General features: G+C 52.0%; 1 protein-coding gene across 21 annotated transcripts in view; it reads right to left on the reverse strand.

Annotated features, from left to right (window-relative positions):
- Positions 1-27,476, reverse strand: part of MAP7D3 (MAP7 domain containing 3) — a 1,121,308-nt gene that overhangs the window by 1,001,203 nt on the left and 92,629 nt on the right. For all 21 annotated transcript variants that reach the window (XM_085607948.1, XM_085607945.1, XM_085607942.1 and 18 more), the window contains 2 exons: positions 8,122-8,217; positions 7,944-8,024 (listed from right to left, as the gene is read on the reverse strand). In XM_085607948.1, coding sequence (XP_085464074.1) covers positions 7,944-8,024; positions 8,122-8,217 — 177 coding nt within the window. The remainder of the gene's footprint in view (positions 1-7,943; positions 8,025-8,121; positions 8,218-27,476) is intronic.

Consider the following 27,476-nt stretch of genomic DNA (forward strand, 5'->3'; position numbering starts at 1 on the left):
ATCAGCTGATCCGCGCCACCAAGAAATCGGCACTCAAAGATCGACTGGACAACAACGCCCACGACAGCAAGGAACTCTTCAGCATGGTCAAAGAGTTCTCCAACACCAGCGCCGGAAACAACGACATCACGCCCTCGCAAGACCTGTGCAACTCACTCGCCGCGTTCTTCCACCGCAAGATCACCGACATACACAACAGCTTCAACACACAGACCACGCACCCTATCACCGAACCAACGCCCACCACCACCACCACCCTCTGCAACTGGACCCCGATCAGCACCGAAGACACCACCCGCACGATGAACTCCGTCCACTCCGGATCACCAACCGACCCCTGCCCACACTACATCTTCAACAAAGCAGACGCCATCATCGCACCCCATCTCCGGGACATCATCAACTCCTCCTTCCACACCGCCACCTTTCCGGAGAGCTGGAAGCACGCCGAGCTTACCGCCCTCCTGAAGAAACCAACGGCAGACCTCACCGAACTATCGTCCCATCTCGCTCCTTCCTTTCCCCGCCAAAGTCATCGAGAAGACCGTCAGACAGCTTGCCGCCTTCCTCGAGACGACCGAATCCCTCGACCCCTCGCAGTCCAGGTTTCGGGCCAACCACAGCACCGAGACCGCCCTCATCGCAGCCACCGACGACATCAGAACCCTGATCGACAACAGGGAAACAGCGGCCCTCATCCTCTTGGACCTCTCTGCGGCGTTCGACACAGTCTGCCACCGCACCCTCGTGAAGCGCCTCAGCAACATCGGAATCCGAGAGAAAGCACTGGAGTGGATCATCTCGTTCCTCGCCGGAAGAACCCAGAGAGTCCGCCTCCCTCCGTTCAGATCAGAAGCCACCGAAGTCATCTGCGGCGTACCACAAGGATCTTCACTCAGTCCAACCCTCCTTAACGTCTACATGAGCCCCCTCACAGCCATCGCACGCCAACACAACCTCAACATCATCTCCTACGCAGACGACACCCAGCTGATCCTATCCCTCACCAACGACCTCACCACCGCCAGAGCCAACCTACACGAAGGGTTGAAAGACATCGCCGACTGGATGAGGAACAGCCGCCTTAAACTGAACTCAGACAAGACGGAAGTCCTCATCCTGGGATCATCACCCTCCGCCTGGGACGACTCCTGGTGGCCCCCGGCCCTGGGCACCGCTCCCAAACCAACGGACCACGCACTCAACCTGGGCTTCATCCTGGACTCCTCCCTGTCGATGACCAGACAAGTCAACGCCGTCTCATCTTCATGCTTCAACGCCCTGCGCATGCTCCGCAAGATCTTCAGATGGATCCCCACCGAAACCAGGAAGACCGTTACCCAGGCACTCGTCACCAGCCGACTGGACTACGGGAACACCCTCTACGCCGGAACCACAGCCAAACTTCAAAAAAGACTCCAACGCATCCAGAACGCCTCCGCACGACTCATCCTGGACCTCCCCCGACACAGCCACATCATCGGACACCTGAGAGACCTGCACTGGCTCCCCGTCAGCAAGAGAATCACGTTCAGACTCCTCACCCACGCACACAAGGCGCTCCACGACCTGGGCCCCAAGTACCTCAACGACCGCATGACCTTCTACACGCCCACCCGCCAGCTACGATCGACCAGTCACGCCCTCGCCACCGTTCCACGCATCCGCAGAGCCACCGCCGGAGGAAGATCCTTCTCCTACTTGGCTGCCAAGACCTGGAACTCCCTCCCCACCCACCTGCGGCGAACCCAGGACCATCTCTCCTTCAGAAAGCAGCTCAAGACCTGGCTGTTCGAGCAGTAACATACCCCTCCCCCAGCGCCTTGAGACCCTCCCGGTTGAGTAGCGCGCTTTATAAATGCCATTGATTGATTGATTGATGCATGAGCAGAGCCCCTCTGCAGCCTTCGGAACCTTTATTCCGGGGTTGTTTGTGATGCAGCCAAACCATACACTCTTAAGTGCATTATAACCAAATGGTAAATGCTAACTTTGGGATGGCTGCACGGAAACATGTTGTGTTTGGTGTCAAACACCTTGGAATCATACCCCCACACCAGTAACTGGTGTCGGAGTATGATCCCACCCTTCTAGAGGGAGAGACATGACAGCACCGGTATACCCGGTGCCAGCTAACTGAGCCCTGGCATCACAAAATAGATGCTGCCAGCCACAGACACAAGTCTGCCCTCCTGCTGCTGGACGAAACTCCGGCAGGGGAGGCCTGGACAATAGGTTTCCTGTCACAGGGAGGTGTCACCACCTCCCAGACAGGCTTTAGTGTATTAGGGCTGGGTGGGTGCACTTCAAGAGTGCTTTGAAGTTCAGCATTGGGGGCACATTTGGTGTCCCTGTGCATAGTCCAGCTCAAACCGGTTGCAGGGGCTACCAGCCCCTGCTCTGGCGCGAAACTGGACAAAGGAAATGGGTGTAGCCACCCCTCTTTCCTGACCCTCCCACAGGTGGCTCCCCAGAGTATGTCCAACCCCTTCCTTAGGTATAAAGAAGGAACCCCTGGCTACAGGACTTGAGATAACACCTGGACGAAACTCAGATACTGAATCCTGGATCTTCGACGATCTACACTGTACTAGATGACTGAAGAATCTCCCTTGGAGTAAATGAGTTACTCCCCTGCTTGGCAGGCACCAAAGACGCATCTGTCCGGTTTGCATCTCCAAAGCTCCAGCCGGACTCCAAAGAATTTTACAAACACAGGAAGTGGGTTTCCGTGGTCTCTGAAGTCGATCTGTGCACTCAGCAATTCTGAGGCCTGTATCCCTCGTGGAAGACTGTGCAACCCGAACCCCTGGACACCACGACCATTTGCAGAAGCATCAGCTTTCAAACTACGCCTACAGCTGAGCTTTAGGTTACTTGTAGCCCTGACCCTGAGCAGCATTTGCACCGAAGATTGCCCGCCTACACTCCACGAGTGTTCCGTGAGCTGGCTCTTTGTGTTTTCTCTCGAGGTCCCCTCGCAATGGATGTAGGACGTTACAACGCATGCTGTTACAACGCATGCTGTTACAACGAAAGTTTTACAACGCGAGTGCATTGACAACGCAGGACATTACAACGCAAGTCTTTACATCGACTTGCACTAGATGGCGTGCTAACATTAAAAAAGTGTAATTTACTATTCCAACTCCAGTCCACGTAACAGTAGGGAAGGTGTTGGGATAGTAAACTACACTATTTTTAATGTTAGCACGCCATCTAGTGCAAGTCGATGTAAAGACTTGCGTTGTAATGTCCTGCGTTGTCAATGCACTCGCGTTATAACAGTTTCGTTGTAATGGTAGTGCGTTGTAAAAGTTGCGTTGTAAAGGTTGTTCCCCCTTCGCAATCCCTGGTCCGTCGACTGGTGGGTCCCTGTGAAGGTAACTAACTTTAATTGGGCTTACCTGGTTGCTCCAGACGTTCCCTGACTCTCCATCACTTGGGGAGTCCCCAGGACCTTGCTGGTCCGCACCGAAGCATCTTTTCTCTTCCTGCGTGGGTTGCTGTTGCCAAGGCTTGTTGGGTCCAATACGGGCACCGACAACGCAGCACTCAATATCCTTCGTGGGACAGCTTGAATCCAGCTCTCCTCGTAGCAGCAGAGTCCAGCTTCACCTCTTCGCACCTGAAACACCTGACATTGGTGGGCATTCGTCTATCGTGCCTCTGGTCACTGGCAAGTGACCCAGAATCTGTCCCCTCTGCTTTCAGGTTCTTCTGATCTTCGATCCATGCTTGGATCACACCGGACACTTTTCTTCTTCCCGGCAGCAGCACTTTGCAGTAGGTCGCCATTGAAAACGACGACGCGACCCAACACCATTTGACATCTATGCATCTGACTTCCCTGGGTGAGGTAACTCGAGTATTCCGGTGCTCAGGGGGTTCTAGGGCCAACACCCACCAAAGTCTAAAGGGGTTTGCTCAAAGTCCTCTCCTAAGTGTCCTTAAACTTTAACCGCGACTTTCCCCATAGAAGCTAACAGAGCTTGTGGCTGTGTTCTCACACTGCACACGTCCCCAGTGGGTCCCCTGTGTCACTATCTTGGGTAGTTCTTTGGGGTCCCAGCGATTCCACAGGCTCTAGGCCTTGCGTCTAGTCAAGTTGTGGTTCTTATACCACTTTCTTAATATATGGTTTGGTCCGCCCCTAGGGTCCATTGTATATTGTGCTATTTACTGTCGTTTTAGAACTGTATTATTGCGTGCCTTGCTCTCTAACTTCATAAAGAGGTTAGTAGAGTGTTTAGAAATAAATACATATAATATATATAGAGGTTATAATCTGGTAAACCAAGCTGCTTTACACTCCTTCAAGACTTAGCCTGAAGGCTGCTCTCCATAGCTACCACTAGGCTAGCTTTCAATCAAGGTTGTCTTTAAACCTATCATCAATAAGGGTTGTTTGGAGTGGTGCAAGGTGCCCACTATAACTAGTAGACAGCATATGCCAGGCCAACTTCTCACAGAAATCGTTATTATTTCAGTCAGAGTAGATCCGGTCGTCAACGGGATGGATTTAGAAGACCTTTTGCGGGGGGAGGAGCCAAGATGGCGACCGGGATGGCAGCGTAGGCTCCCGGCTCCGTGAACCTCCGCACCCCGCACAGATATCCTGCACGAGATCCTCAGCCTGCGCTATCCGCCCGTGTTGGTGAACGCGAGCGGCAACCGATCGTGTGACCCCGAAGTTTCTGGCAGCGGTACCGTCGGAGAAATGTCCGTCTGAAGTTTGCGGCCTGTGCAGCCCTGGAGCCGGGACCTCGAGTGGACGCCGTGGCCGGGCGGCAGTGCAACAACAGCGGCCTTCGGTGACTGTGTGGGGTCGGACTGCCGGAGTGGTGCGAATGTCGGCCTGAGTTTCGCCGTGGTCGTTCCTACCACTAAGCGTAGCGGAACGAGTGCGTGCCCGAGGTGGCAACTCCAAGACTCTCCGGTGATTGCCTCGGCCTTCGCTGGTGAGCTGCCCGGACGCCGCCCGAGACTCGCCCCGATTCTCGCGGGCTCCTCCCGGATTTTTGCGGGCGCTGGTCTGTGGTGGGGACGACTGTGGCCCGTGACCACACACCGGACACATCATTTGCCTGCCCCCGGAACCCTGTTTCCAGCGCCATGGACCCCGAGGCGCTTGGGCCTGAGTCCCGGTCCCGATCTGGGTTGGATCTACCCAGCGGCCATTTTGTTAGGACAGTGTCCACCATCCTGTACACTGGCTTGCAGCAGGATTGGGAGGGTGCGACTCTGAGGAGCGTAGCGGAGCGAGCGCCGGGAGCTGTACTGGGGTACGGTGACCTTCTCGAGGCTCTCGGTGCCCTCCATTCCACCTTGGTTCAAGGCGCCTGGATGTTGGGGAGCAAGCTCGATGGAGTGACATCAGCGTTGGAACAGTTGCCGCCTGCCTATCCCCAGGTACACTGGGACTTCTTACACCGCGCACGGGGGGACGGTGTCGTGGCCGCCCCTGTGAATAGTGCACGCCTGGACTCTCCGGACAGTATATTAACGTGCGATCAGCTGGCTGTGGATCTGGTCTGTTCCGGAGGTTTTGGACCTGAGTGGGGGGTGGTGGCCTTGTCCCGTGCGCGGCCTCCGACGACTCAGGCAACATCCAAGCAACGGTCGCCTGCTCTGCCTGATTCCGCCTTCCTGGGCCTGGTGTGCAGTGTAAATCCTGGCTCAGCACTGGGAAAGACGACCCTCCATAGAGCTGATTGTGTCGATCCTCAGGGCCCTCTACCCTACCTGTGTGTGTCGTTTCCTGATCTTTATTGGACGCTTCTCTTCCTGGTAACATTGGACATGGCACTGGGACGAGGGGTATGCATGGGTGGGTTTGCAAAGAGTGGCCAAGGATGAGGCTGACCCTTCAGAGGTGGTCATCTACTAGGCGGGCGGGCTCGGGAGTTGTGTGCTCTCACGGCATAACTATTAGTGTACCAAGTGTGTAATGCTCCTTACTTCACTTTGACAGGGTCGATTTCGTGTTCTGTATTGTATGCTTTGCGGGAAAACGTATGGTGCGGGAGGGAGAAGCCGGGGGCGTGTTTTACAGGCCCTCCTCCAGTTTATTAATACTCTTTCTACCCCCCCGTCTGGTGGGGGCTCTTTTTCTACTCTTTTTCTCTGTTTCTTCTATATTTCGGGTCTGGTTCAGGGGCGACAGGCACACTGCTGGGGGGGGGGGCCGTACTCATCTGCAGAGGTGCAGGGTGGGGGGTTGGGGGGGGGGATTCTTTAGTCTTTAACCTCTTTTTTCTATGGCCTCCTTTTCTTCTCTTATTCTTCTTTGTCTTTTTCTGGGATCAGCATGGTAGAACTCCTTTGTTGTTAATCACTGCTGTTTCCGGAGTGCCATAATTTCCGTGGAGTTTCCTGGGTCTTGGAGCAGGGGGGTTGCAGGCGCAAATGGCCGTGTCATTCCTTCACATCCTGAACTTCCTGTTTCAGCGCCATTGCCTAGATAGACTGCTGTTTATTGTTTACGTTCATCATTCTGCCTGCCATTTTTCGCTGCTGGGAAACTGTTTGGCACCTGATCCTTCCATCCTCTTCTATTATAAAATGTAAACCTTTATTATCCTGGTCTCCTACTTGGGCTGTTCAGAGACTGAGAGTATGCTAGCGTCGAGATTTTGCACCCCGAGGTGCTGACTGTGATATACTTGCTTTCTGTTATTCTGACTGTTTAGCGGCCGGCCCCGGGGGTTGTAGGCCCATACGTGTAATTGATTGAAATATCAATAAAGGTTTTCAAAAAAAAAAAAAAAAAAAAAAGAAGACCTTTTGCCAAGAACAGGTTTCTCAGATGGCATAGAAGGCTCAGAAGGAACCTTTGAAGAAGGTCTGTGGTGAGACGTTTCCTGATATTTCCTGAAATGACCAGGTGTTTCATGATGACATTTTTAAGGGCCTTTTTAGGATGTTCAGAAGGCCCCTTTTCTGATGAGCTCTCTCATTTTTGCGACTTGGCAGAAGTAAGGGAATCATCACGCTTCACCTCAGACACAGGATTGTCTTTAGATTTAAGTCTCTGCAACCACAATAGAAGTCTTCTCTCTCTGTCCTTGAGAGTCTTCTGTGAGAAAGTGTGACATATTTTACAGTTTCGGACTGTGTGGTAAGGATAAAGGCAATAAATGCACTTTTTATGAGGATCATAAATGTAAAGTCTCTTTTTGCTGCACGTGTTACATGACCTTAAAAATCCCTTCTTTGAATTGTCTGACATGTTCAGAAAATCCCCAGGGATACCGAAAGTAATATATATCTGACCTGATAGAAGGTTATGGAAACCAGAAGAAATAACTGAGCTGAGCTCAGGGAGACTCCCTTCACACGACATGCAGTAGAAACTCTGAGAGAACAAGCCTCTGTAGGGAAGGTTCTAGAGGGTGCTGTTGGCTGATGTCTAATTTGGGTTCTTTTTTAAACAAAGGCTTAGCCTATGCAACTAGTATAATTGCTTTGATATAATACCGTGGGACTCACACTTCGACGACAGGTAATGATTCAAGGATGTGAGAACACAGCAATCAAGCCAGTGCCGAATCCAACCTCTTTTGAAATGGCTCCATTAACTCTCTTTTATGAGTACCAGAAGGATGCAATGTTCTTTACCTGGTGGGTCAAGTATGAGTCAAACATTGGAACAGCTTGTTGTTGGTCACTAATACAAGCACCAACAGAATCTTCATGCTGAGCATGGCTTCAATTATCAAACCACATTAAAGATGTATCTAGAGAGTTGTGTGTGTTTAGAAAAGTAACTTCTTAATTGTGTCTTCTTCACAAATTTTCTACAGGTGTGTGTGTGTGTGTTTGGGATCCCCAAACAACTGTGGCTATATTCGAGCTGAAGAATATTAATGAAGACCCTATTATGGTGACCTACAGTAAAAAGAAAACAGGCTAAATTATAAAAAGCAAATGATTACATTTACCATTTTGCTTTTCCCTCTCTTCTCTCCGTTCTCTGGCTAGTCTTTGTCTCTCATCGGTTCGGAGTGTTGAACCATCTATCACTGTAAAAAGAATCAGAGAGGAGAAATCAAGTTGTGAGTAACTTTGAATTACAACTATAACATTTGGAAGAATGTCCAAGTTAGAAAATGATTATACCTGGTTTGGTGGTTGCCTTGAGGTTTCCCGAGGAAGATACAGGGCTATTTCCACTCAGATTTCTTCTTTCATCAGCTATTGCTTGGGCTGCGGCAACTATGACAAAAAGGCATACAAAAAAATGGAAACAAAGCATAAGAGTTCGTTCATTCATAATAAACTGGTGATGTCTTGCTTTTTTTTATTTTTTTTTAATATTTTTATTGGTTTGCACAGGGAAATCAAGAGAAACATGATTACACTGAGAAAAAATAGAAAAAAGGAAATAATCATACGCACAGAGGGAAAGAACCGATTAATCACTGCAAATACCATATTACAAAACCAGCTATACATTTCAAAATACCGGATAAACAATTCAAAGAAATACATCCCTAAATCTCATCAGTTTCCCAAATCGGGCCCCATACCCGAAGACCTCTTCTTTTGGCTCGATTTCCTTTACATTTGTAAAGAGCCTTCTCTAAGTTAAAAACATGATGAAGTCTTGAATACCATTCCTGAAAGGAGGGTGGTTCAGGATCCTTCCAATGAGTTGCAATGATTAAACGCAGAATGGCCGAGGCCATAAAATAAAAATAAATTTGGGAAGAATCCAAACATAAACTATCATCAATCCCTAATATAATCAGAGTTGGTGTTAGTCGTGCCGAACCACCAGTAACTTGATTAAGGAAGTTCTCTGTCTTTGCCTTCAAATTAACAAGTTGATTACATCCACTGAACATATGTATTATATCTGCCGGGCCATAATTGCATCTAGGGCATCGGTCAGTTTCCCTTTTCCCCCAGCTGAAGAGTTTAGCAGGAGTATAGTATAGCCTAAACAAAGTTTTAAAATGTTGAGCTTTAAGGTTAGCTGCGAGAAATATTTTTTTTGACAAATAAAGAGACCTACAAATGTCCACGTCAGGATCCCCTAGCAAGCCTGCCCAAACACTTTCGGAGCTGACAATATCATCTTGATTGGCATTCAGCAAGATTGAGTATAAATCCTTTATTCGAGGCTGCCTATACCCAAGCCAATCAAGTATCGGAATGTCGTCGAATCCAGTTATTTGAAACTTTGCGGTTTTAATAATCTCCCTAAATTGTAAATATTTAAAGAAAGTCTTAGTTTCCACCCCAAATTGACTTTTAAGCGCTTGAAAGGATTTTAACTCGGATTGCACAAATAAATCTCCAATTAGATTTATACCAGCCTGTTCCCAGGTTTTTCCTAGATCATCATAAAATAAAGGTGGGAAGATAGACGAACGCCAAATAACGTGATATTTATGTAACTTGGGGATCCTCAGAAGTTTACTTATTTTACTCCAGATACTCCAGGCGGTTCTGACTATTTTGAACCGCGTTCTTTTATAGTAGCTACCGTCTAATTGCCTTAGTAAAACGCCTGGTGCATAATCTCCTAGTGCTAGCTCATAGACAGAAGGAGGGGAGTCCGTGTTATACATCGCCGAAGTTGTACCTAGTCCAAATTTTGGTCGAAATAAACTAATCATTTGCTGCAGCATTACAGCCCAAAAGTAATATTTCATATGGGGGATAGCCAATCCGCCACGGTTATGTGGCAAAGTCATCAACTTTATAGATCTTCTAATCTTTTTATACCCCCATATAAACTGAGAGAATATCCCGTCAATTTTTACAAAAAACTCTTTAGGGGGTTCAATTGGGATACATCTGAAAAGATAAAAAATTTTAGGAAACAGTCATTTTAATGATATTAGCACGTCCTATGATGGAAATATATAGTTTATCTATGCGCTTTAAATCAGTGCTGATCTTAGTTAGCAGCTGTGGCAGATTGAAATCCCAAATAGTTGAAGCGCCCGCACTTATATTAATCCCTAGGTAAGTAGCATCCAAGGATCTCCTAGCATCGTTGAGCGGGGTATTATTAGAACAAACAATCTTAGTTTTCGCTGTATTCAGCCTGTATTCAGATTGACGACCAAATTCTAATGCAAGAGCCTCAATACGGACCAACGCAGTCAGGGGGTCAGGGGTGACTATAGCAATGTCGTCCGCATAAGCTAAGATTTTTGTGCTAAATCCCCTGACCACTATAGGTTTAATAGCCTGATCATTAAGCATAGCTCTGATTAAAGGATCTATGTACAAAGCAAAAAGAATCGGGGAGCACGGACATCCCTGTCTGGTGCCACGTGAGATCTTAATTCTCCCTGATTCCATCCCCATCATTTGTATTCTTGTGTAAGGTTGTGAATACATGGCCTTTATGGCTGTCTGAATACGAGGTCCAAAGCCATTGGTGTTTAGGATCTGCCAAAGAAAGGCCCACTCAACCTGATCGAAGGCTTTCTGTGCATCTAATAAAATCAGAGACATTTGACCCCCGTCTGTTCGGTGATATCAAATAAAGAGATCACCCGGCGCACATGATCCGTTGTTCCACGAGCAGGAATAAAGCCATGCTGCCATGGACTAACCAAGGAGGCTATTATTTTTGATAGCCTGTTGGCTATAATTTTGGAGTATAATTTCTCGTCGGTGTTAATCAGGGAAATTGGTCTATACGAGGCTGGATTTACAGATGGTTTCCCTTTTTTCAAAAAAACAATTAAATTAGTATCCTTCCAAGAATGGGGTGTGGTACCATGATATTGTACTGCTAAAAATAAATCCAGAAGCATGTGCGATAACTCAGGCTGCAAAACCTTATAAATTTCTATAGGAATTGCATCAGGACCAGCAGCCTTGCCGGATGCCATGGTCTGTAGTGCCTCATTAACTTCGGCTTGTGTAAAATCTTCTTCCAATTCCTGTATAATTTTAGGAGTAGGAGTAATTAGACACTGGCCTGCTGCTATTTGAGAATCAGTCTGAGATTTATAAATATCTCCATAAAAATCAGCGAAAACTTGAAGAATATCCTGAGGATCAGTTACACTATTCCCATCACCCCGTTTAACCTCCAAGATATTGTTAGCAGCCGTCCTCTGTTTTAATTTTAATGCAAGATGTCTTCCGGTCTTTTCCCCATATTCATAGTTCTCCCTGGTTCGTGTTTGATATATTTTGGCATTCCTATTATTGTATATTCCGTTTAATTTGGCTTTAACCTTTATCACTTCTAGTTCTATTAGCCTCGCGGCATCCTTCTGTTTACTTTCAATAGATCTAAGATGTAGTTCCTCATTCATAGAGAGATCAGCCATAAGTTTCTGCACGGTCACCCTATGCTCTTTCCTGAGGTGTCCAGCAAAACTTATAATTTCCCCCCTTAAACATGCTTTGAATGTATCCCAAACAATTTCCCTTGACGCACTATACCGATTTATGTCAAAAAACTGCTTGGTCGATCTCCTAAGATGATCTACAAATCCTTCGGTTACAAGAAGTTTCCTATCAAAGGACCATTTGCTAGGGCGGTTCAGATATGCCGAGAGCTCTACCTCGAGTATCAACGGGTTATGATCTGATAGGATCTTTGGGATTTTCCGTATATTGGCACGGTCTATAAGGGAGGTAGATATATAAAAAATAGTCTAGTCTAACATATTTCTGATGGGGGCAGGAAAAATAAGTATACCCGGCATCTCCTACTACCTTACGCGTCCACACATCGACTAATCCATGGCTCCCAGCTAAGGCTTTAAGAGCCTTATATACCCGTGGCTTCCTTCCAGCATACCTTCCCGAAGAGATATCCGAAATACCTAAATGGATATTAAAATCCCCACAAACTATAAGTGGGGAAGGCCAGGCTGCTAGCTCAAGCTCCAACTCGTCCCACAGATCAGAATCGTCAAAGTTAGAGCCATAGATTGTACATAAAGTTACTCTACAAGGTAATAGGGCTATGGCCCATCTCCCCCATTTATCGGCTAAGGTTCGCTCCATCTCAGACATCCGAGTGGTGGTATGTATAGCTACTCCTCTTGTAGTAGTAGTCTGACGCGAGCAGACCACCTGTTTAAACCCAGGGACACTATTTAGCCCTCTCTTTTGAAAAGGTATATGGGTTTCCTGTTGACAAATAACATCTACCCCCCATGAGCGAATAACTTCGGCAGATCTATACTGTTTGCCAGCATCGTTCAACCCCCTATATTCAAGGAACAGATTCTCAGCTTACCCATCATAGTAGCTTTTATTCCAATGCAGTGACTTAAAACATCTCAATGACTCAATATCAATCGACCTATACTTTTTACCAAATTTGCCTGATTTCCCTGAAACTTTAGCTCCACCCCCTTCCCTTCCCACCCCACTCCCTAACCCTCGGCTTCTCAGCCAACCCACCCAGCCCACCCACCCTGCAAGTGAAGGCAACAGACCAACCAGGTCTGTAGAGGATGAATATTGTGCTCTCCCGAAAATAAACGTATCTTAGCTATCTAATACTATCTAACACTCTCTTAATCATCTGCAGAAAAAGGGGGGTTACCCAAAATCCGATATTAAACTGATTACGCCTGAGATTAAACCTTCCCTCCTGTATCCAAAAACTCCTTTGCCTTTATCTCAGATGTAAAAAGGCTTGTAGTGTCCCTCCAAATTACTTTTAAGCGAGCAGGGTTTAAAAGAAAAGCCTGAGCTCCTTTCTCTTGGAAGGGCTTAATCATCTGACGTAAACGCCACCGGCGCTCCACAGTGACACGGCAGAAGTCGGGTCTGACAAAAAAAGAAAACCCCTCAGCTTTTAATTGGGCATCTGGTCTAGCTCTTTCAAAAACACTTTGTCTCAACAAAAATTTCCCAAAATATACCAATAATGCCCTAGGTTTAGCATTAGGACGAACAGGTTGACGAATAGAAAAAGGGACTCGATGCGCCCTTTGTACCTCCTTATGCCAGTCCCAGCCAACCAATTCTGGCAAGGAGGTCTGCAATAATTGAACAATGTAAGTACGAGGGTCAGACCCTTCCCTTCCCTCCGGAATACCCAAAAATCTCAGGTTGTTCCTACGCTGATAATTTTCCCCCTCCTCAAGTTTCCACTGAATATCGATTAATCGTGCCTCATGAGCATCCACTTGGCCTTTGGAGCCAGCAACCTCTAATTCCAAAACTTCTGTCCGAGTCTCAATATCAGTCATGCGGTCACTTATATCCTTACAGGTCTTAGCGACCTTCCTGATTGCCCCTTGAAGTTTACGATAGGCATTCTGTGATCTCTTGCTTTCCGCCCGGGACTCCTCTCGGTGTGCAGCCACACATTGCATGATAGACTCTAATGTAGAAGGAGCTGGATTAAGCCCAGCTTCTGAGCCAGTAATTGAGTCAGGTTTAATAATGCCCATCAATTGATCTCCAAGTGTATAATCCCAGTTCAGGGTCGCCTGTTTTTGGCCTTCAAGACTCTTTGGGCAAAGATTCAAGGAACGTACCGTTGTCGCGGAGTCTGAGGCAGAAAGTAGTTTAGCCTTCTGTTTTGATTGCGGTTCATTGCTAGACAGGGTATCTCCACCTGAATCAGAGGCACCATCAGACCAAGTTACGTCAGAGAGAGAATAAAAATCATTTGTCTCTGAATCAAGATCCTTATCACAATCCTGGTGTGGGGTCCGATGGCCCCTAAAACCACCTTTGTTTTTTGGGGCATGATCTTTCATCTGAGGAGGGGTACTCTGATTTTTTCCCATCAAAGCCTCACTCTGACCCGCCTGTAGCGCTGTTTTCTGAGCGGAGGGTATGTTCTCCCCACCCTCCAATGACACCAACGGACTCTCCTGATCCTGAGCTGGACAAAAATTCTGTTTAACTGTAGCAGCATTGGGCCGTAGATCTGAAGGTATACCTTCCTTAAACTGACCATTCGTCTCACCAAGAAACATAGGCGGTTCCTTTACCGGGCCAACCATGCTTAGTTCCGTATGCATCAACATAGACTCCTTCTTCCCCTCTTTCCCTCCAGTCAACTCTTTACTCAGCTCCTTATTTGGCTGCTCAAGAACCCCGTCTCCGCCTTCTCCGCCGTCTCCACCATCGTTGCGGTTGCCTCTCTCGTTACTTTCCCTGTTGAAGGCAGCCGGCGCAGCCTGCCCTCTAAGCAGGTCAATTACAGAGACTGAGGACCGATGTGGCTGGGGCTGAGAACCTCCGCCCTTCCCCTTCCTGTCTACAGAGGTCTCCGGGAGAGCACTGTGCTTCTGTTTGCGCCCGCGAACAGGGACGTCAGCTTCCGAAGGTAATACCGGTGGGCCCGGTCGATCCGCTGCACCTCTGCCTTTTGGAATTACCTTTGGCCCCATGGTTGAGAGAGAGATTGAAGTGGTAATCGGCAGATGGGAGGCACAGAGCCTCTCGATGCGCTCCAACCGAGGAAGCAGCCGCTCCGTGTATCGGGCCAATGCTGAAACCCAGCCACGTAAGTTATTCGTTTCGCCGCAGGATTCTTTAAACATTGAGTTCTTGTCTTGGTGAGAGCACTCGGAAAAGTATCGCATCCTTAGCTTAGAGGCATCGGGATAGCGTTGTAATTAAGAGATCTTCATCCTTTACTCCGGGAGAGCACAACCGGCTGAACACCTCACTCAGCCGCCATCTTGCCTCCGGGTATGGTGATGTCTTGCATATGAACAAGAGAACTAGCATTGATAAAGATAGCAGGAAACTCAGATTTTTATGTACAAGCATGGCCATTACTTTGGAAGACACTTCACAGCAACCGTAAGCAAATGTGTTGTATGTTGTCCCTTTCTGTCTGGATGTTTCCCTTGTGTAGTACATTCAGGAAAAGATACTGATTGTACATGTGTGAATGTATTAATTACATGTCTAAGCAATCCAAAGGCCCCCTCTTTTGTCAACGTACCAAAAGCCATAGCTTGTAGGCAGCATCAAATCTTTGCTAAGGATCACATAATCATCACAATCTCTTCTAGAGCATTGTCCCTTGTGACCATAAACTTTTGCTGCCTTTATTGTGACTCCCGTACTCTTTAACTCTATACTTTTTGTGACACCATTCCTCTGCAATAGGCCACATTTACCCACTATTTAACCACAAAGAGTAAATCCACCAAAGATGTTCACTTTTGCATGAGACATGGAAATGCCTCAAGCATGCTAGTATTAGCAATGGTGCTACTAGGATGAGTACATGTGGGCGAGATCCGGAAAACAGGGCAAATAAAAGGAAACTTTTTTTAAATAGAGACGATCACGGTTAAATTATGACACTATATTATACATTAATACTTTAATTGCCTCCAAAAACAAAAAAAGCAGGACATGGGTCACATAGGCATCACCTACTACAGAGAAGAACTTTGTCACTGCTCTGTTCTTGAAGAATACAGATGCACCAATGTCTCAAAATGCACAAGATCAACTCATGCCAACTCAGGTTGAGGTCCGCAGCGTGCACCCACAATGATTCGGGCACTTGGGGACAGGCGGGCACTCAGCGGCAGCAGCACGCGGCTGCGGCGGCCCGAGCTGGTGGTGGGGAGGACTCTCGTCGTGCAGCTCCATGGTGGGCTCACAGCGGCAGCAGCTCTGTCTGAGCTGCAGCGGCCCACAGGACAATAGCGACAATCCTCAACAAGGGGGGACAAGGCGCGGGCGCACAGCGGCAGCAGCTCTCTCTCGGCTGCGGCGGCCCACAGGACAAATCCCAAGGATGCAAAGTTTACCAAAAGTGCGGGCGCTCAGAGGCCACAGCTCTCCCTTAGCTGCGGCAGCCCACGGGACCTATCACGATGATGCAAAGTAGCAAAAGGGTGTTGGCACTCAGCAGCCACAGCCCTCTTCTCGGCTGCAGCGGCCTACAGGACAAATCACGATGCTGCTAAGTAGCAAAAGGTGCGGGCACTCAGCGGCTACAGCTCTCTTCTTGGCTACAGCGGCCCACGGGACAAATCACGATGATGCCATGTAGCAAAGGGTGCAGGCACTCAGCGGCTACAGCTCCCTTCTTGGCTGCGGTGGCCCACGGGACAGAGGATGGTCTCGGCCTGGCTGGCACCACGTTGGACGCTCAGCGGCTACAACGCTCTCTCAGTTGCAGCGGTCCCCACAGGTTCAGCGAAGAGCATGAAGGTGCCAGTTCCGGTGGGCTCTCAGCGGCAGCAGCGCGCTCTCAGCAGCAGCGGCCCACACGGTTCCTGCGAAATTGTTGCAGGTGCAGATATAGGCAGGCTCTCAGCGGCGGCAGCTCTCCCTTAGCTGCAGTGGCCCCAACAGGGTTAGCAAAAGGTTCAAAGTTGCAGGCCTAGGCTGCTCTCAGCAGCGGCATCTCTCTTAGCTGCAGCGGCCCGCTTCGGGTTTAGAAAAAGATTCAAAGAGGCCCAGTACGCGGTCATCACAGTAGAACTAGAGGCTCCGGATTACTCGACGGAGGCCTCACCTGCAAGTAGGATTCCTCGCACAGGAATTCCGACGGCTGGCGGGGTGAAGTCGAATGTCTCTGAGACTTCTGCAGGAGGCGCTCTCGATTTAGGCCCTCGGGTAGTTTCTTCGGCAAGCTTGGTGATAGTTTCAAAGAAGTCCTTTCCTCGGTCCTTTCGGACAGAGTTTCGTCTTGACTTCGGCAAGCTTGGTGATGGTTTCAAAGTCCTTTCCTCAGTCCTTTCGGACAGAGTTTCGTCTTGACATCCAAAAGAAACACCCTTGGACAAAGTTCCAGCGCAGCATTTTTACCTAGAAAGTCTTTGTTCTCTAAGGTCACAAATCACTGACTCCAGTCAGAACCAGTTCGGTGAGGTCTGGGAGCACTTGGTTTACGAGGCGACATCCTGCCCTTTCAGAATGAGGGGGTCTGATATCAGACACCCAGTGGGAGGTGGAGTCATCATTCACCTTTCCAGGCACAGCCCTGCTCGGATCAAAGAGTCACCCCTCCTCATGCTCTGAATACCGATCTTTCTCTCCAGCCAGGTCTGACCCAGCTGGCCCCGCTGCTCCAAAACCAGACAGCCAATACACATACTCGCAACAGCCTACAGTAAAGCTTAGGCCACAAACTACCGCGTTTTTAGGAAAGGTATTTCCAAATATGTAACATACAAACGGTCGTTACCAAAAAGTGCCCCTCAATGTCCTGAGCACAAACATACCAAACTCGAAGTTCCTATTAGGTTCCTAGGGACAGATAGTATGATAGAAAGTAACCTTTAACCGGCCCATCCTGGCCTATGAGAATGGACCGTTTCGCAGTAGCGACAGTAAAATGGAGGGTAACTCGCTATTGAAACAGGCTACACAGAGGTAGGCATTATGGTTATCCTTATTCATACAATTCATTTATATACAGGGAGCATTCGCGCTGTGGCACTGAGTAGCAGTGGCACAGTGCCCAGAACATCTAAATCTAGCCAATATAAAAAAATAGGGAGAGGAGAGAGGAAGGGAGACCCCGCGCCAATGATGCCAGGTCTAACACTAACCATCAAGGCTGCCTACTTTACATTACTTATGATTAGGTTTTTAGATGAGCAATGTACAAATCTTTTGGTTTAAAGAGCAATACGTGTGAGAAAGAGGCTCTGTATATACTGTTCCTTAATAGGTACAGGGTGTACAGAGTTCACAGTCCTCCAGGGTTGACAGAGGTTAAAGTTAGATATGACCTTACTCTCTAAAGTGGTAGCTTGGTCGAGCAGTAAGGTAGTATCAGAGGACAGTGTAAAGCATTTGTTGTACACACTCAGTCAGCAAATGGTCTCACACACTCAATAACTGAACTCTAGGCCAATGGTTTATATATAAAAAATATATGCTTGTTTTATTTTAGAACCAACAATTGGATTTAAAATATACTTTCTCAGAATGAGATGCTTTATATAAATACTTTTGCAATATGCAATTGACTTTTGTAAACAGTTACAAGTGGTTGCAATAGGCAACTCTATTTTAAACATAACAATGCATTGAGCTCAATGGAAATTTCAAGTTATTTGCAACAGATTACTTTTAGGATTACTTTTGGAATTGCAGGACTGGATCCTAGATTCAGTCCTGGGTCAGTACTTAGAATCAAGTGATGAAAGTCGACTTAATTACTGTGATGATTTTTAAACAATATTTAGCTATTTTAAAAGTTGACAGAAAATATTTCAAAGAAAACAGTCAATGATTCCCTATAAAAGAAAATTCAAGTTGCAGGTACAGTATGTTCTCGTTACTTTTTTAATCCAGTACTGGGTGCCTAGACTCAGTACTGGGACCTTTATCCAAAACAGTTAAGTAATTAAGTTTTCAGCTATTATACGATTTTTAAAGAATATTTAAAGATTGCAGAAATTGACAGAAGAAATTTCACAGAAAAACAGTCAATGATTTCCTATGGGAGAAAATTGGGTTACTGGTAAATACAGTTGTAAGTATTTTTCAGAGTCAGTGCTGGGCACCAAGATCCAGCACTGGGAGCTCACCTAAGAGCAGGTGAGTATTTTCGTTTTCGTTACTCGGCTGATTTTTGGTGAATATTTTAAGATTTGAAAAGTCCACACTTAGAAGAAATTTCAGGAAAAAGCCAGTCAATGTTACCCTACGAAGAAAATAGAGTTATCGGTTTAAAGGTAAGTACTCGACTGGCAGAGTTGAGGTTCTGGGCATAGACTCAGGGGTCCCCCAGGATCAGGTAGGTACAGTTGGTTCACCCTCAGCGACACTAGGGCGGCCGGGTGCAGAGAGAGTTAGGCCCAATGTTATCCTATGAGGGATAGGGGGGCCTTGGTTGGTGGCTGCTGACTAGCAAGCATCGCGGCTGTGGGAGCTGGGCTCTTGGTCACTTACTCAGGGCAAGTGGGGAAGTAGGGAGGTGTAGAGGTTGCACTGCCAGGGCAACTCGGGCGGCTGGGTGCAGGGTGCTTTTGAGCCCTCGGGCACTCAATTGATTTCAATGGAAAATCTCCGGTTTAGAAAAAGGCTGCAAGCTCGGGGACGAGGATTCTTCAGGTGCCACCACCACTTCGAGAGGTAAGTTGGGTAGTTTGAGGATAGGTAGGTACCCCGGGATTGGGCACAGGGGGCCGCGGGGCGCCACGTGCAGGGGTGCCTTTTGGTGTCAGGAAATCTTACACCCTGTTGATCGCCGTAGGGGGGCATCTTGTTCTGAGGCTGCAGGCTTCTTCAGGAGTGTCGAGGGAGGACCTTGGGTGCCGGACTCGGGGTCACAGTCGCCGTGGGGTCGTCCTCGTGGACTTTGTTCACTCCGGCACTGGCCAGGCTTGGCTGGTGCAGAGTGTGCTGGGTTTGCGGTTCTGGACTGCTGCCAGGGATTAGAGGTAGGCTTTGAGTAGAGCCTCTACTCATGGGAGTCCCAGGGGCTTAGAGCCAAAAGGTAGCCAGGTCCTCCGGGGTTTGTGAGGTTGCTGGCCACAAGAAATGCCGGGTTGGAGCAGGAGCAGGTTCGAGGGTCGACAGGCCGGTAGGGCTGGGGCCAAAGCAGTTGGTGTCTTCCTCTTCTTAGCAGCTGCAGGGCAGGTCTTCTTTCTTCTTGCTCTTCTTTGTATTTTTTTAATCTGGGGAAGGAAGGTTCAGGGTGCCCCTAAATACTAGATTTTGAGAGCGCTAGGTGGCGCTAGCCAAGATGGCCGCAACGGTGTGAGGCTCCTGGCTGCCGGACCCCTCACAGCCGCCTCGCATCCGCAGATGCTGTCCTAGGGCGAATCCGCTGACCGGCGAGTGTGGAGAAACCGATGCCCCACCCTCGGAGCGAGTTTGACCGGCTCCGGCTCCTCCACGGCTGAATTAGAAGGCCCGTGGGCCGCGCCGGCACCTGGGCTGTGTCCACTGGATCTCCGGTGCGGCGCCGTCCGTTAGGAGAGGCCCCGGCGCGCCACGAGGGGCGCAGGCCGCACGCCCACCATCGGCTGCCGCGGGACCAGGGAGTGAGTGACCTGCCCAGGCCGACAATCACTGGGGCTTGCCTGGCGGCGGAGAGGCTCTGCTCGGTGGGGCAATCGGCCCGTTTCAGCCTCGGCGGTGCGGGATTCCCTGGGGGCCTGTGCCGCTACCTGTCTCCACTCTCTCGGGATGCTGGCACGGCGCTGCCTCTTGGGGGATGGGTCGCCCTGGCCGCCCTACCGTGTCTTCCTGGTGAATCCCTGGCTGGCGGAGTCCGGAGGTGTCGCAGGAGAACAGTGCTACCGACGGCTGCCCCGGGACCGGAGGGACCGTGGCCCGGGCCCTCGTTGGACTTAAATCCGAGGTGAGCTTGGGGGAGCGACGGCGGGGGGGGCGCTCCCCGGGGTGGTGAAGCCCTCGTCGGCGGGCGGACCGGCCCGCGCGGATGTGAAGCACGACCGTCCCCAACTCCACTTTACAACGGAGCGGCCCCGGCTGACGAAACGGACTTGTCGCATCGCTGCTGCCTGCGTGGGGCGACCCCCTCCGGCCCCCCCTTGCTGCTCCCTCCGGGTGGATCCTGGTGAGGTGACCGGGAGAGGGTGCGTCTCCCTGGGACCCCGCGGGCGGTCACCGTGCCTGGGATGGATATGTACTTGTGGTGCTGACCTGTGCTGTGGTGGCACCCCGAGACCCTGAGCCACCGGCCGGTGGGCGTTGCCGGCGGGGAGGGGTCCCCCCGCCGCACTTTCTCCGACACCGCGTCTCGCCCCCAGACCTGGGGGGAACTGGGCTGTCGGTCCTATACCCTACTGCTGTCTTGATCGGACGACGCCTCGGTGGCCCCCGCAGTTACTCACTGGGCGCCGGGGCGGAGGGGTGCTCTGGCTTGAGGCATACGCTGTGGTGACAACGGCCGGCGAGGCGGCCGGGGGGCCCTTGCCCTTCCCCCTTCTCCTCGTTCTCCCCTCCTGCTGGCCTGGTGCGGGTGATCGCCGCGTTTGCTGAGCGGGAGCCGCCTGCTGACCCTCCAGGCCTACTTGTGGAACCGGCCTCTACTCCCTCGACCCGCCATGGGCAAGGAGAGGGGCCCCAAGCCGCAGGGCGCCTCCCACCAGACGAGGATTGACCAGTTTGCCAGCTCGGACCTTCCGGGCGGGGGGGGGGGGCTCCGGCCCCGAACAAGGACTTGGCCGTCATCCTTCAGGCCATTGATGCCTCCCGCACCTCCCTGGAAGGGATGGTCGGGGAGGTGAAGGTTGAAGTTGCCCTCTTGCGACAGGATCTCCTCAACGCCACAGCCCGCATTACGGAGGTGGAATCCCGGATCTCCACGGCCGAGGATGACATTCGTTTATTGCAGGACCAGGTCAGGGAGCTCACAACCCACTCCAAGGAACTACACAGGCGGGCAGAGGATGCTGAAAATCGTGCCCGTCGCAACAACCTTCGCCTGGTGGGCTTTCCGGAGGGAGTGGAATCTGGGCGCGCCGATGACTTCCTCGAGCAATGGTTCAGGTCCTGGATGCCAGAAGCCGGGCTGTCGACCTGGTTTGTGGTGGAGAGGGCGCACCGGTCATTGGCGGCCAAACCCCCAGTGGGGGCTCCCCCGCGCCCGTTTATCCTGCGGATCCTCAACTTCAGAGACAGGGATGCTATCCTGCGGGAAGCGCGAGTACGTGGCCCCTTGACCTTCAGTAACCACACCATTATGGTCTTTCCGGACTACACCCGGGAGGTCCAGGAGCAGCGGCGCTCCTACACGGAGGTGAAGCAGAAGCTGCGCTCCCTGGGTCTTCAGTACCAGCTCCAATTCTCAGCGCGCCTTCGAGCTGTCTTCCAGGACAAGACACTGTTCTTTGATACCCCCCGGGCAGCCTGGACCTGGCTCACGGAGGAGCGGCCTCTGCGCCAACCCGCGGGGGTGTCGTCCCCTGTGGGGCCCCGAGGCCGAGAGGTGCCTGGATCCCGGCGACCACGGCGCAGGAAACGCACGCAGTCCCGGCTGCGCCGAGGAGCGGCGATGGTCCGGACTCGATCTGCCAACGCATCGGAAAGACGTGTGAGGGATTCTTCGGCCTCCTCTGGCGCATCATCTCATGCGGCTGGAGGTCCCCGGCGCGGCTTGTCACCCAGGCCGGGAGGATCTCCTGCCCCTATCACCGTGCAGTCTGACTTGTCTGACCTCTCCCGTAGTCCTGCCATGTAACTTGTTGTCTGTTCCGGGCATCCACAGGGGGAGGTGGCGGCCCTGCTCGGGGACGGGGAGGAGGGGTCTCTGCACTCTTAAGCTTTCTTGCAAATACCTAGGACGTATCACTGGCATCCGTAATACTGGAGGGGTCCACTACGCTCTTTACACCCGGGCATCTAGGCTTGGGGTCTTGTAACTGTTGGGGTGTTCGGGCGACAGATGCTTCCGTTTTCAAAGTGTAGGGTGGGGGGTGGGGGTTTGGGGTTGGGGACCTGTTGGCTGTCCCTTGTTGGGGGAATGTTTTGTTTGGGATGGATTTGGTTTTATTTGAGCGTCTTTTATGGCACCACACTCCATACACCGCCGTGCCCCTTCACGCACTCACTTGTGCGGGCCGCACCGCCGCTCGCCCTCACGCGCGGCCCACTGACCTTCCCTGGGGTGGGGCCCGTGGTCCTGGCTTCTTATGGCCACACCACCCCTGGCATGCTATGCTCCTACCACTCCCATGGGTGATCCCACCTCCAAAGCTTATATGCGCATTCTATCATGGAACGTGAATGGCTTATTGGATAGACTCAAGCGTACTGCAGTCCTCAAGTATGCGCAGCGCACTGAGGTCGACGTGCTCCTTCTCCAGGAGACCCACCTGCTGGGCGAGAGGTGCCCCTTCTTGGCCAGATATGGGTACGACCGGGTGTGGCACTCGGGGTTTTCGCGTGGATCTCGGGGGGTCGCCGTCTTGCTGCGCCATTCCGTCCCCTTTGTCCTTACCCGGGTGGTCCGCGATCCCCAGGGGATGGGGATCGCTGTCAGCGGCACGCTGGAGGGTCGGCCGCTCAATTTTCTGTCGTTTTACGTGCCACCCACCAGGTTGGCCCAGGCATTATCCCACGCCACGTCCCTATTGGAGGCTCTCCCGCCGGGTACAATTGTTTTAGGTGGGGACTTCAACGCTGACTACACTCCGCAACTTGACTCCTCAGGTCCGGTCTCGGCGCCCCGCGCAGCGCGGGCGAAGCAGCTGGTGGGATGGGCAGAGGCTCAGGGCTTATGCGACGCTTGGCGTATCTGGCACCCGCGCGCACGGCAATACACCCACACTTCAGCTGCCCACCGCACTCATGCGCGGATTGACGCAATTTTTGTCCCCTCCACCGAATGTGCGGGCATCCAAGATGTTCGCATCCTTCCCAGAGGAATTTCCGATCACTCCCCTGTCCTCCTGGGCCTGGGACCCCCGCCCCGAGGGGCCCGTCAGATGTGGCGCTTCAATGCCTGGTTTCTCCAGGATAAGAAGCTCTGCAGGGAGATAGGGTCCGCGCTGGCGCGGTACTTCAGCGACAATGATGGGTCAGTCGCTTCGGCGGGGACCCTCTGGGAGGCGGGTAAGGCCACCGTTAGGGGGGCCGCCAAGGCACTGGTGGTGCAGCACCGCCAGGCGCAGCTCCAGCGACTCACTGCCTGCGAGGCCCGGGCGTTGCGCCTGGAACAATCTCTATCCGCGGACGAAGACCCGGCCGTGGATCGTCAGCTGCGGCTTTTGCGGGAGGAGATTCGCCAGCGGTCGCTGGATGCGGCTAGGCTCCTTTGGCAGTCCTCGGTGGCGAGGGTCTACGGGTGGGGTGATAAGAATGGGGCTCTGCTGCACCGCCAGGTTACCTACCCCGGGACGTCGCGCATCTTTCCGGCGGTCACTGATTAGGAAGGCCAGCTTCAGTCCTCCTCCGTGGCCATGGCTAACGCCTTTGCCCAATACTACGCGCAGCTGTACCGGGCCCGGGCGTCGGACTTATCCCTAACTCTGCTGCTTGCAGCTCACAATTTAAAGCTTCCTAGTCTTCGGTCTGGTGACTGGGAGAGCCTGGAGGGGCCCATCTCTTTGGAGGAGATTGGGGAGGCGATAGGGCGCACGGCCGCGGGGAAGACCCCGGGGCCGGACGGATTCCCCCAGGAGTTTTATGCCGCCTACAAGGATGCCCTGACCCCTCGGTTGGGGGCCCTTTATGCTGAGGCGGTTGAGCGCGGCTCCTTTCGTCTAGAGGCCGATATGGCCACGATTGTGGTTCTGCCCAAGTCCACGCCGCCCTCTTGTGATAGGTCGGCCTACCGGCCGATCTCCCTTATTAACACGGATATCAAAATCTATGCGGCGGTCCTGGCGCAGAGGCTTCGGCCCTTCCTGTCACGCCTGGTGCATCCGGACCAATGTGGCTTCATGCCGGACCGAGGTACTCGCCATTGCCTCCGGCGACTTCACGTGGCCCTGGCACACCGCCACCGCATATCCCCATATCTCACGCTCCTACTCGCCGACTTCGAGAAGGCTTTTGACTCGGTTGGGTGGCCCTATCTATTTGAGGTCCTGACCCATATGGGTTTCGGCCCCAAGTTTGTCAGAATGGTACAGGTCCTTTACGCGCGCCCTCGTGCCAGAGTGCTAGTTAATGGGGAGTTGTCGAGGCCGTTTCGGATCGGCCGGGGGACACGGCAGGGGTGCCCACTGTCGCCTCTCCTCTTTGCCCTTGCTATGGAACCCCTTGCCGCCCTGGTCCGTGCGGACCCTCTTCTTCGGGGCTGGGAATGGCCGGGCCTTGCGCCCGACAAAATAGCCCTTTATGCGGATGACGTTTTGCTGTACCTTAGCGACCCAGCGTAATCTGGTCCCCGTGCGCTCCATATCCTGGGCCTTTTTGGCCGCGCGTCTGGCCTCTATTTAAATCCGCACAAATCGGTCCTCGTGCCTCTGCACCCCTCCCGGGAGTGTTTTGACTGGCAGGACAGGATTCCCCTCCGCCGGTTGTCCTTCAAGTACCTGGGCATCTGGGTCTCCCTTCTCCCACAGCTGAGCTGGGCCCTTAACGTGGCCCCCCTGGTCAAGAAGGCCAAGGTGGATCTGGCGCGCTGGCAACCGCTCCCGCTCAACACGCTGGGTAGGGTGGCGCTCTACAAGATGATGATTCTCCCCCGGTTCCTTTATGTACTACAAAACACCCCCGTGTCTTTTCCGAGGCCTTGGTTCCGAGAGATGGACGGGTTGGCGACACGCTTCCTCTGGGGTGGCGGGAGGCCACGGCTGGCCCTGTCGACGTGTCGCTTGCCCACCTTTAACGGCGGGTTCGGAATGACCAATCTCTACCTCTACTATCTGGCCACTCGCCTTCTAGTCATCCACGATTGGTTCGGAGGGGGATGGTCCGATCCGGCCTACGGGGTGGAATTGGCTGACTTGGGTTTCCCCGGCATTTTGGATCGCTTGTATGGTGCTCCCATCCCCGCTTCCTGCCCCGGAATCACTAGAGCGATCGTCTTGACCTGGCGAGCGGCGCTTCGCCATACCCGGTGGACCGGACGGCTGACTCGCGTCACTCCTCTTTGGCACGGGTCGTGGCTACGGGACGTTGCTGCCCTGGAGGGCTTTAGAACATGGGACCTGCTCGGCATCTCCCAGCTGGGAGACGTCTGGCGGGGGGGGGGGGGGCACATGTGCTCATACGCGGAACTGCAGACGCGCTTTTCCCTTCACTCATCACAATTTTACAAATACCTCCAACTGCGCCATGCCATCCGCACCTATACCCCTCTGGACGTTCGGCTGCCGGACCATAGTCCCCCGGAGGCTCAGGTCTTGCTGGGTAACCTAGGGAGGGGGGGCATCTCCCGTATACACCGTTATGTTATTAATAACACCCCCGCGGTTCAGAATGGTCTGCGAGAAAGATGGGAGGAGTGGGTGGGACCCCTGGACGAGGTGGACTGGCGGGACGCCCTTATGGCCCCCCGGCTGGTGACGGCCTCCGCCAAACTGCGGCTGATTCAAATATACTATCTCCACACTGCATACCTCACACCGGCGTGTCTACACCGTGCGGTTCTCTCTACTGACGCATCTTGCCCCCGGCTGTGGCTTTGATCCGGCTGACTTCATCCATATGGTGTGGTCCTGTCCGGGCCTGGGGGACTACTGGGGGGGCATAGAGGCGGACCTCACAGAGGTGCTGGGCTGGGAGGTGCCACACGATCCTAGACACGACCTGCTGGGCATCACTGACGGTCTACAGGGCACCCGTGCAGAGAAGCTGTTTCTCATGACAGCATTCATGGTGGCAAAAAGAGATATTGCAGCGGCATGGAAACATCCACAGCCGCCTACCCTGGCCAAATGGAGTGCTGGTGTGGACTGGTGTGCAGCCCAGGAACGGACTCTCTACCAGGCGAGGGGTTGCCCCAAGAAATATCAGAGGGTTTGGGGGAAATGGCTGGGCAATGTGTCCTGACAGGGTGCTTTGGGGATGGGAGAGGAGGACCGAGCTTCGGGTGGGGGCGGGGGGGGGTGATCTCACTCAGTGCGATTGTACAGTGATGGTTGTCAGGCTCAACGTTTTCCTTTGCTGTGTTTTAAAAACTAATAAAAATTGTTTATCAAAAAATACTAGATTTAGGGGCGTTACAGGTAGGTGAATGGCAGGGACCAATGGGCCGCTGTCCTGGGGTGGGTACACCCCCTAGCCTGCCTCTCTCCTGTGGTAGGGGGGCAGTAGCCTAGTCCTGATAGGGTAGAGCTTCCCATCTTCAAGATGGCGAGAGCCCGGAGATGTGCTTCACCTCGCCTCCCCCACCTGAGGGGTGGGGTTGGCAGGCTGGCACATCCCCTGTCCTTATTTGGGGTTTCCGGCCAAGCTTCCCGCCAGAGTGGGGGGGTTGCAGTGGCCTGGGGAAGCTCAGAGAGGCGGCATGCCTTTGAAGCTTCCCCCTGCCCATCCTGGGGGAGGAGATTTAGCACCTCGCCCAGGATGTGCATTGTTGCAGGCCCAGGAGAGCAGGGGCTCTCCCACCCAGGGGTCCAGCAACATGTCTGCTGTGTGGCAGTCTATGATTTGGGAAAAAGGGGGTGGTGATGGACAGAGTTTCTGAATGATGCAGAATACTCTTACCAAGTCAAGAGATCATGGTTTTAATCCATCACCGTTTTTTAGCTCACTGCACCATCCCAGCTCAGAACCTGGCTACATGCAAATTAGTCTGTACCTGTCCCAGTGCATGATGGGAACAGGGCAAACCAAACTACCAAGCCAATTCTTATACTGGGAAGGAAACAAGCTTCCGGGGACCGGTTTCTGGCATCACAGCCTTCGTCCGCCCGGCTTGCCTGAATCCTGATGGTGCAATGAGCAAGGGACTCACGTCTGAGCATACCCTCCCACACTGAGTGTGGTTAAAAACGATTTGGGAAAAAGGGGGTGGTGATGGACAGAGTTTCTGAATGATGCAGAATACTCTTACCAAGTCAAGAGATCATGGTTTTAATCCATCACCGTTTTTTAGCTCACTGCACCATCCCAGCTCAGAACCTGGCTACATGCAAATTAGTCTGTACCTGTCCCAGTGCATGATG

Source organism: Triturus cristatus, chromosome 5_2, assembly GCF_964204655.1.
Source record: "Triturus cristatus chromosome 5_2, aTriCri1.1, whole genome shotgun sequence".
NCBI lineage: Eukaryota > Metazoa > Chordata > Amphibia > Caudata > Salamandridae > Triturus > Triturus cristatus.